The sequence below is a fragment of the Nannobrachium achirus genome (assembly GCF_963921795.1).
Source record: "Nannobrachium achirus genome assembly, chromosome: 13".
NCBI lineage: Eukaryota > Metazoa > Chordata > Actinopteri > Myctophiformes > Myctophidae > Nannobrachium > Nannobrachium achirus.
The window spans coordinates 18,010,634-18,021,361 of NC_137833.1; the positions used below are offsets into that span (position 1 = coordinate 18,010,634).

Consider the following 10,728-nt stretch of genomic DNA (forward strand, 5'->3'; position numbering starts at 1 on the left):
TGACGGTGGAGCTGGGGTGGTGGCGGGGCAGTGCTATGCAACAAGACTGAGACCCACCAGCTAGCTTCCCTATGAACCCTGGGTAAGGGGGGGGGCAGGACCCTGTGTCCCGTCCCCCTCCGCGCGCGCGCCCCCCTTGTGACCGTCCACCGAACTAGCTATGATTCTACGAATCGTCGCACTATTTCAGGAGACGATCACTTGGGTTTAGGTATACTTTATTGACAAGAATGAAGGCAGAAGCAAGCATCGCACAGCATGGCATATTGAGCACCCTACTATAGAGACAGCATAATATCTAAGGCCTATATAAGCGCATCATATTGGCAGCCTACCTTAAGCGCTACTATAAGACAGCATAGAATCTATATCCTAAGTGAAGCATTGTTTGGCATGGGTTCTGCCTCGGGCCATTACTCGCTGACCCACGATCCCCATGTTGCCATGAGTATCGAGGGCATAATCTTATTACAGCGAGCTCTGGCCCGAGACCCCCCAAAACTACAAAACCCCCAAAACACGCCAAAAGCTCAGAATCCCATGCCAGCGCTAGCCAACTGCGAGGAAGGCAGCTCTGCTGTGACTCTAGCGATTAAGAATTATCATTACTGCGGGGGCAAACTATGAACTGCCTGTCCTATTGCTATAGATGGCTATTAATACTGCTAAAGCAAAATAAGTAAGAATGTAGCCGCCTGCATGGCTTGCTATAAATACTACTAAGCAAAATAAGTAAGAGAATTAACGGCTTGCCAGAAACGCTATTAATCCTGCTAAAGCAAAATAATAAGTAAGAATATTAGCAGCTGGCAGACCGAACCAACGGTGAGGAAGGCGGTTCTGCTGACTATAGCGAAACTGAAATCTAACTGGAAGCCATACTAAACAGCCTAGTGACAAGCGGGAGCAGCAACACTGAAATATATATACAGACAGCAGAACCAGAAGCAGCGATGAGACCTTTAATTCATATAACTTCAGCACCAGACAGCTTGATATATCCTACCTAACTGACACCCCAGCAACCACCTAGCTTTGCGTGATTGAAATATTAAAGCGTAATATTTATCGTGGCCCGCAACCTATCAGGGGCGCGTGCCCCGAGTAACGCAACAGAAGCAGCAAATAAAACACGCAACCTATCAGGGGCGCGTGCCCCGAGTAACGCAGCAGAAGCAGCAAAATGAAACCCTATGGAACAACCCTGCTAATAGTGCCTGCAGCACTATTAGCATCAGCAGCAGAAGCGTTAACTGAAACGCGTCCAACTCCAGCTTGGAACCATTACGCTTCGGTCAGTCCTGTGTTGTGTGTGCTTGATAGCTTGGCGTGCAGGATCTTGAGTTAGCTGAGGGCACCAGAAGTGCTGGTGGTGTGGCTGCTCTGATCCGGAGAGAATGCAGAGTGAAGAGGGGCGGGCCGCAAATCTGGCAGCTCTCTCCGGGGGTCGTGTGACGAGGATGTCGGGCAGACAGCCCGGTGTTCAGCATGGACATGAAAGGACAGAAGGGAGAGTTAGTTCTGCGACTGACACTGGTGTACCTTCCCTGCTTAAACTGCGAGCTGCAATCTTCAGAGGCCATGTGCTAGTCGCATCTTAAGCCTGGCCTTGGTGACCGCATGTGCTTGCCGCAGAAATTACAATCTTAGCTTTAGCTGACCATAACAATGAAACCACGCCTAAGGTCGCTGACTTTTGGATCACAGAGAAATTTTCGCAGCCCACGGAGCGCTCTGCTGCAGAGTCTGCTGCTGCACATATGAGAATCTCCACGAGATACCCGTCTTGACCTTTAAAGGCAAGCTATGCAAGCCTAGAGAGCGGCTAAAGCCCAACATTCAGTACAAGTAAGACGCTGCTATGTAACTAAGGTTGCCTATTATTAGCAAGCTTAGAGAGCGGCTGAACGCTCACAGAATCGAACAAGCAAATGCGTTGCTATTTACCTGCTAGAGTGTGGCTCCTCAGGGCATCTGGGAAAGCTGCAGCTGGCGAAAGGAATGGAGTTCCCACCGCTGGTGCTGGAACTGCAGCTTCCCATGTTCCCTTGCAACCTGGCGGTGGCGACGACGGTCGCAGCCTGACAGCGCCTCCGGAAGATGGGCCGGCACCACAGGCTTCCAGCACGGCGCAGCGCTGGTTCATGCTCATGGTAGCAGCAGTAATAGCATTAACTGATGCTGTAGCAGGCGGGCGGGCAGCCGGACGGGAGGACCGACAGGCAGGTGGGAAGGCAGGCGGGCGGGAAGGCAGGCGGCGGGCTGGCGGTAGGCCACTTCCGTCTGCTGAATATGGCGCGTGCAGGCGGGCAGGCAGGCGGGCGGGAGGGCGGGCGGGCAGGCTGGCAGGCTGGCAGCTCATGGTAGCGGCAGAAGTAGCGGAAGCTGTAGTAGCGATGCCCTCTCCAGTGCTCACCGACTCCTGACTGGTCTCATGGAATTATACAGTAGTGGACGAAACTATAAAAATAAACATGTTAGCAGAAAAACACTCAGCCGCTGCAGCGCGACGCTGCAATGATGGCATGCTGTAGCAGCCGCTATGCAGCGGCTCCATCAAGAAGCTGAAAGGATAGACATGATGTTAGCAGCAACATGTAGCAGCCGTGGCCCGAAGCTATAAAGAAAAACGCGATTTAGTTGAACATGTAGCAGCTTTAGCATAAAGCTGCCATGCTAACCTGATGCCGTGGCGGGGGCATGCCGCAGCTCCGGCCTGGAGCTGTAATGATAAATCTGTTAGCAGAAAACCTCAGCAGCTGCAGCGCCATGCTGCTATGGCGACCTGCTGTAGTAGCAGCTATGCAGCAGCTCCAGCATGAGCTGAAAGGATAGAAATAATGTTAGCATTTAGACATGTAGCAGCCGCAGCAAGAAGCTAAAAAGTAAAACACGATTAGTGGAACATGTAGCCGCTTTAGCATAAAGCTGCCATGATAACCTGATGACGTAGCCGTGGGCCTGCAGCCACTCCGGCTTGGAGCTGAAATAATAAACAGAATGTTAGCAACCAACAAGTATTAGCTTTGGCGTGAGCTGCAGCAACAGACGTGTAGCACTTTAGCCTGAGCTGAAAAGAAAGCATGGCGTTAGCAGCCTTTGTCCTGGAGCTGCAAAGGTGAACATGATGCAACAGTCCTGTGGCCGCTTTAATGTGATTGTAGAGATAAACAACTCGTCATTTTTTCACTAGCAGTAGCCTTAGCTGTAATTATTAGCTCGAGTGCCGCAGCTACGGAAACACCACAAGGACATACAGTGCGATACGCAGTGACCCAGAACTATAACCTTAGATTGAAACAAATACGGCAGCTCGATAGAGGATAGTATCCAATGACTTCAACTTCAACGCTGCCACACTCGACGCCGCCCTGATGCCAACAGACACGCGGCAGTTTCTGGCCCGAGCTGCAAACATAAACAGATGTTAGCGTTTTCACCAGAGTAGCATCGGCAACCATCATCAGCTGCTATGCCAGCAGGCAGCCGCAGCTTGGGCAAAGCTAGCATTAACCGAGACCAGGCAAAATCCTCATGAACAGCAAACGAAGCCTGTATGCTAAGCTTGTACAGTGGGCACAAGCGAAGCATAGACATTGATAATACATGCGCATCCCTGCCCTATTGAACTGCGCGTGCACATAAAATAATATAATAACGAAAAAGAATCGTAACGGACCAGGTGACATGGAGGTTAAATGCTAGAGAGCCACATTACCCATGTGCTCAGAATGCGCAGACCGTGCGCCACCCTTCGCTTCGTGACGTTACCCTCTGCTAACCTGTATGCTAGGTAGCTGCTGACCACGGACACACGCAACCCCCATGGAATAGGCAGCTTGAAGAGTCATTACGGAACGTTAGCAAACCTCTTTAGCTACATGAGTTCTGAGTTGTAAGCTAGCCGACCATCAACAGACAGCTCGTGGCTGCCTGGCTGGAATGAACAATGGCTCCTACCGTAGCAGAAGAGAATATTTAGCTGGAGCTACCGAGCATTTAGAGAAGACTACGATTCCCTGCATGCACTAGCGAGTTCAACTGGTGACGTCAGGACAGACAGGCACGACTGCGTTAGCGGAAGCAAAACATTGTTTGCACGTAAACTGTGGCACCTATGAGCTTGCGGGTTTCCTCCTCTCAGGAGCCCACGCAGACAGACATCCTTTATAGGCTTCTCAAAGAGAGGCGATTACTGTATTTAATAATTCATCCCGCGAGGGCTTCTACGCCACGGTAACTGGCAGCAGCCCTACTGTGGTCCAAGAAGCGACAGAAACCATTTAGCTGCTATGGTATAGCAACTAGCACCTCATAAGCAGCAGCTGTTAAGACGGCCAGACAGAGCAAAAAGAGGAAAACATACACATAACCCGAGGCGAGGCAGAAGCAATATAGGCCCCATACTAACTAGATTAAGCATGCTGCGAGCGAAGCTTGAATCGAAAGCTTCCTCCTGGCCTGACGTGACTAGTAATTCATACGACTCTTGCTACTAGCACGACGCCGAGGCTTGGCATGATAGAGAACTACATTTCCCAATTCCCACACGCAGCGCTTAGTATTCGCTGCCGAACGTCATGCCGTAAATCACCGCTTGACGTGACTCGGCTAGCTCAGAGCTAGGTGAACGCTGCCGTTTACAGCCACCTGCAACCTACAAACTGAATCCTCCTAGCGTGATTCATTACTTGCTACGGGGCCATGTTTTCACGCGGGCCGCCGCTCTATGCCTTGACATGGCTAGCACATTGATTTACCAGCTAACAGCATCCTTACCGAAATAGCCGGCTAGCAATAGCCACCAGCTAGCTCCAAGCTGACTGTACATTAAACCTGTTGTTCCGCGCTAGCCGATACGGCCCGCGCCGTTGCAAAGTACTGACATTGTTATCGACAAACCCAACAACTGAGATTACTTTAACTCATGGTAGCCCAGTAAAGGCCCACCAGGGCACGAAATAAGTTAGCATTTAGCCCGTAGCCACAGCCAACTTCTATGATACTGAGTTTACCTTTAGCAACTTTAGCAAGCCTGTAGCACCTTTGAAATAGCTTTAGCAACAAACAACTGAAAGTACAGAAATCAGCTAGGCACCAGCAACGATAGCAAGAAATCTGAACCTTGAAACAGCAGTTTAGAATTCAGCGATTACCAGAATAACAATCTCAAACTTCCCATACAACCTGGCCAAGAACACAGCTTCTTAGTTTGGCAGCTAAGAACATGAATTGAGCGATAGTAAAATAGCAGAAACAGCCAGAAATACTCAGCCAAGTTAGGCACCCTCTCCAAGCGGTGGGCAACAGCACAGCTACCTGCAAGCAACAAGTGTGGCACTTGTGTGTGTACTGCAGCGTGGTAGCAGCAGCAGTGCTATGCAACAAGACTGAGACCCACCAGCTAGCTTCCCTATGAACCCTGGGTAAGGGGGGGGGGGGGGGCAGGACCCTGTGTCCCGTCCCCCTCCGCGCGCGCGCCCCCCTTGTGACCGTCCACCGAACTAGCTATGATTCTACGAATCGTCGCACTATTTATGCTGACCCTATGTGTGCAGGAGATTTGTCATTTGTTACTGTCCAACACACCTGGATTTGAGCTAAATGGATGTGCAAGTATTTCCTTCCTTTCCTACAAATGGACATACTTATACCATACAGAAACAGATGGGTAATAATATAATACCAGTAAGACACCTAAGGGCGAAAAGCGGCCTCGCCCGAAATTTGCACAGGATGGAATTCATTTGCATGTGTGATTCGAGTTGCGGTTGATTGTTTGCATTGTACAGTAGTCTTCGACAGGCAGGGTTAATTGCTAGGGCGCACAAAATGTCGATGGCAATCTTAGCCAAATGGAAAATCTGTATCATATTTGACCTCAGAGATAACGTTTGCCGATTTCTGTGAGTTTTAGACATAATCAGTAGAAATAGTAGCAAAAAGTGTGTTTTGACAAAAACACTATGGTAGAAAATGTAATCTTGCACAGGGTGCTATAAGTTGCATCATGAACTACGGTTAATAGCCAATCGGTCCAGCGGTGCTACCGTGCTTGTAGCATGTTGTCCACAGTGATGTGTCAGAGAAACCACAGTGTCAGGCGTGACTGACAGAGTTACGGACAAGATGTGCTAGTTTTCATAGTTAACTGCGACCTATACGGTCGCAATAATATCCTTGAGGCCAATATGTATTCCCAAGCCCAAAAGTCAGGTGTGGAGAACATGGAAGACTACTAGCACAGTAGTTGTTAGCTGTTTGCATGAGGACAAGTCAGACATAACTCTGGTGTTTGAGCCATTGGAACACTGACCTTGTCTTCATGGTCTATGAGTATCTCTAGGATTCTCCATTCACATCACCTGTGTTAGAGTTAGAGGAGAAGATGAAGCCCTTTACACACACCCAGGTTGTTGAATAATGTGACAACTTGGTGTGTGGCGTGTTAATATGGTTTCTGGTCACAGACACACTCTCCCCCCATGGTGTGTCCCTGTCTGGCCCTGTTCGAGAAATCTTTGATTATTTTGAGGCCAAAGGAAGAGAGAAGGGACTTGGACTAAAAATATTGTGAATGCTGATAGTGTGCTGAGCGAAATGGGAGCACTGCATCACATTTGAATATTCATTTATTTCTTAAAGATCCCTGTGGTGTATTTCATTGATTTGTTTGCTGTTATACAGCGAGCAATTGATGATTGAATTCTGCTGAACTGGCGTTCCATTAAGCTTCTCGACAAGGACAATATTCTCTCTCTCTCTCTCTCTCTCTCTCTCTCTCTCTCTCTCTCTCTCACACACACACAGTCACACACACACAGTCACACATACACACACACACATGCACGCGCGCGCACACACACACACACACACACACACACACACACACACACACACACACACACACACACACACACACACACACACAGGATAAGGGGGTGGGGGCGTCATTACCCATCTTAACCACAAATGGCCATAAATAAGACAGAAAGGTGGCCCCAGATGAGAAATTTATGACCACAATCTAATCAGAGATAAATCCGTATCTCACAGCGACGTATTGACGAAATGAATAATTTATCAAACATTTGACTAAGCCATTTCCTGCTGCCTTTTTTTTTTCTTCGCACATCTACCCACCTCCCCAATCCTCACCATGCTCACCATTCTCTCTCTCTCTCTTTCCCTTTCATCTCTCCGCTGTATGCAGGATCCTGAGTAACAACAAGATCACCCTGCTAAGGAATGGCTCCTTCTACGGCCTGTCCGCCTTGGAAAAACTGTGAGTACACCATCGCCAAGCTCCCTCTGCTGTTCATCCTCCCTGGAGCCATAATAGCTGTCATCACAGGAATGCACCCGCGCCGTCACACCGACAGGCCTATAATAGCGACACAGGAACTGATCCCTGGCCGCTTCCTCGTACGACGGTGTCGCATGCAGACAAAAAATACCCGGTCAACAAGCTCACAATGCGTCGCAGACACAACGCATTGTGAGCTTGCAGATCGGCTATTTCCAGGCACGCGGCGCCAGTATACGGTGGACTATAAATTAGGAAACTGTGCTTGTAGCGTTTGCGCTACGGGAGGGCTGGCCCTATTACACTATAAACGCCCTTCGCCCCTCCATGTCATTGCACTCGTAGCCACAATTGCCACAGTAAATGTCTTCCAGGGGATCATATATAGCATTGTGTAATGCTATAATTTAGTGTACGTTAGTAGGCTTTTGCAGCGTGGCGGAATGGAGCCAGCCTATATGCAGCCGACACTCCCCTTCAGATGGAATGACCCCCGAGGGGAGCACGCATGACGGCGTGCATGGTGATGGCTTCCCTGGTCGTTCTGGGCTCGCCTCTTGGGGCTGTTATTGATTCGTTTTGCCGTCACCCCAGCCCCGGTCACCGGCACTGCTTTGCTTGATGGCTGATGATGGGTACATTAAGCCACGTTGGGAGCGAGAATCTGAGGGATTGTACAAAATTAAATCCTGTGTGTTCAATGAGCGTCTGAGCGTGTGTGAATGACACCAAATGGTACCGTAAGAGTTAAATTATCTCTGAGGAGATAATTGTTGGAGAAAACTGATGGGAAGTAATTTTAGTACTGCTCTCTCAGTGGCGTCAGTTCAGAAAAAGCTAAGGTATGGCAACATGACTGGTGTCTTGCACGCGCGACTTCGCGCGCGTGCAAGACACCAGTCATGTTGCCATACCTTAGCAACAAGCATGATATATTTATTTTAAGAAGAAGTACATATAATATATAATTATAAATACCTAAAATATAATTATAATACCTTGTTAAAGTGACCATTTTGTAACATTTTGCATTTGTAGTTATTTTACTGTAATTTACCAACATAATAACCCGCACAGATAGACAAAGAGACATTCATGGATTCATATTTAGAACTAACTTTTATCTTCCCCCCTGGTATGGCAGCTGCATACCCCTGCCATACCCAATTGACGCCCCTGTGCTCTCTCTCTACTACTGTACTCTCTCTCTCTCTCTCTCTCTCTCTCTCTCTCTCTCTCTCTCTCTCTCTCTCTCTCTCTCTCCTCCTTCTCTGCAAAGAAGTATGCATGCTTGCAAGTCATGCACACACACACACACACACACACACACACACACACACACACACACACACACACACACACACACACACACACACACACACAGTGCACACAGTGCACACTCACTCACTCACTCACTCACTCACTCACTCACATACAGTACAGTACACACATGCACACACATACAGTAGAGCCGACAGCGATGATTCCTTTGAATATTATTAGAGTCAGTTTGTCGCTGTCTCCCTTCCTGCCTGACAGTTAATTTAAGCCCAGAATAATGTCAGTGGAATAATTTGGTGCCATTCTCCTCCTCCTCTTTCTCTTATCTCCCCTGGTCCTGTCTACTGGTTATCCTATAGAACAATGTCACCTGTCTCATGGGGTCTTATTAGGGCCATTATGGCCTCTCTGCCTTCAGCATCTGCTTCTACCGGACTCAGGGGCGTCACTATGGGGGGGAGGGGGGAGTGGGACTGAGTTACTAGGGCCCAAGGTGGAGAGGCCTTAATTATTTTATACTTTAGCTATTGAATAATAGCAGATATACAAGCTCACAGTTTGTATATCTGTTCAATCTTTGAATATATGTATTTTTTAAGCGAACATTTGTAACTCAAATTTTGCTTCTTTGGGGTATTTTGAGATGGGGGTCCGTGGCCAAATACATATCATTTTGGGGGTCCTTCACATGAAAAAGTTTGAGCACCACTGACATAGGATTCCATCCGACAGAGATGATTTGATTCAAATGTACATGAACACAAGGACTTTCACTTTCAAAAATAGCAGATCTACAAGCTCGCAGCGTGGCACTCTGTGCCACGCTGTGAGCGCGTATATCTGCTATTTTTCAATAGTTAAAGCACAAAATAATGCGTTCCCAGTCTAAATGGGTTAAACCCGCTCCCCCTATGAAGAACATTCATGGGGGGCCCACAGTGAATCCTTGTACCCAGGGCCCAGGATTTGGTGTGACGCCCCTGCCCGGACTGAGAGAGGGATGATAGCTGACGCTGAAGGGATACTCGGGCAAAGGTTCCATGGGTTGTTTCAGGCAACCTTTGACCTCGTTCGGCCACGGAGTGGGCGTGTGATGCGCGTGTGGGTCCCTCGCTCCCTTCCTTTCCCGTCACTCACCTTCCCTCACCACAACCCTTCCCATCCTGCCAGCTGTGGCGTTTTGCAGTGGTGTAAAGTAACTATTGAGTACATTTACCGTGCTTAATTACAATTTTGCGGTACTTTTACTTTTACTTGAGTATTTCCAATTTTCAATACTTTTACCTCTACTCCACTACATCTCAGGTTCCAAATATTGTACTTTTACTCCACTACATTTATTTGAAAACGAACTTTTACTATTATTACAAAAAAAAAACATACATTAACCTCAGCCCTATATACATTTCGGCCATTTGAAAATAGCCGATCTACAAGCTCACAATGCGTCGCGATGTGACGAATTGTGAGCTTGTAGATCTGCTATTTTCAACAGATTTGTATACATTTGAAAACGTGAGACGGGACATTCTGCATAGCGAGTACGTTCTACTTTTGGTACTTTTTTGATGCCGATAGTTTTATAGTTTATTCAAGTAAATTTTGGATTCTGGACTTTTTAGTATTTCTACATTGCATTATTGATACTTTTACTTAAGTACAACTTTTTACACCAGTGGAGTTTTGGCATCAGGGTGCCTGTCGCTGGTGAGCGTGCCAAGGAGTCAATTGCAGGTGCCCTTAGCCAGTGGGTTGTGTCGGGGCCAGCTGTTCCCGCGCCCTCCCGCAAGTGTCTGTCGGTCTGCCTTGTCCGTCTGTCCTGTCTAGCTGGCGCTCAAAGGGACCGCGGTTGCGTGGGCGGTGTGGTGAGTGACAAGCGTAATGCCTGTGTGTGTGTGTGTGTGTGTGTGTGTGTGTGTGTGTGTGTGTGTGTGTGTGTGTGTGTGTGTGTGTGTGTGTGTGTGTGTGTGTGTGTGTGTGTGTGTGTGTGTGTGTGTGTGTGTGTGTGTGTGTGTGTGTGTGTGTGTGTGTGTGTGTGTGTGTGTGTGTTTGTTGATGCCATTCGGGCTCCAGCTGTGGAATCAGCGCACCGTTTACGGTGCCCAGCCTGTTAGCGACAATTGGCACATGAGAGTGGGACA

The 10,728-nt window shown here is 48.3% G+C and overlaps 1 protein-coding gene across 1 annotated transcript in view; it reads left to right on the forward strand.

Moving 5' to 3' along the window:
• Window positions 1-10,728, forward strand: part of adgra1b (adhesion G protein-coupled receptor A1b) — a gene marked incomplete at both ends in the record, with an annotated part of 253,321 nt that overhangs the window by 17,310 nt on the left and 225,283 nt on the right. The window contains one exon of the mRNA XM_080740224.1: window positions 7,214-7,285. Within this exon, the coding sequence (XP_080596350.1) occupies window positions 7,214-7,285 (72 nt within the window). The remainder of the gene's footprint in view (window positions 1-7,213; window positions 7,286-10,728) is intronic.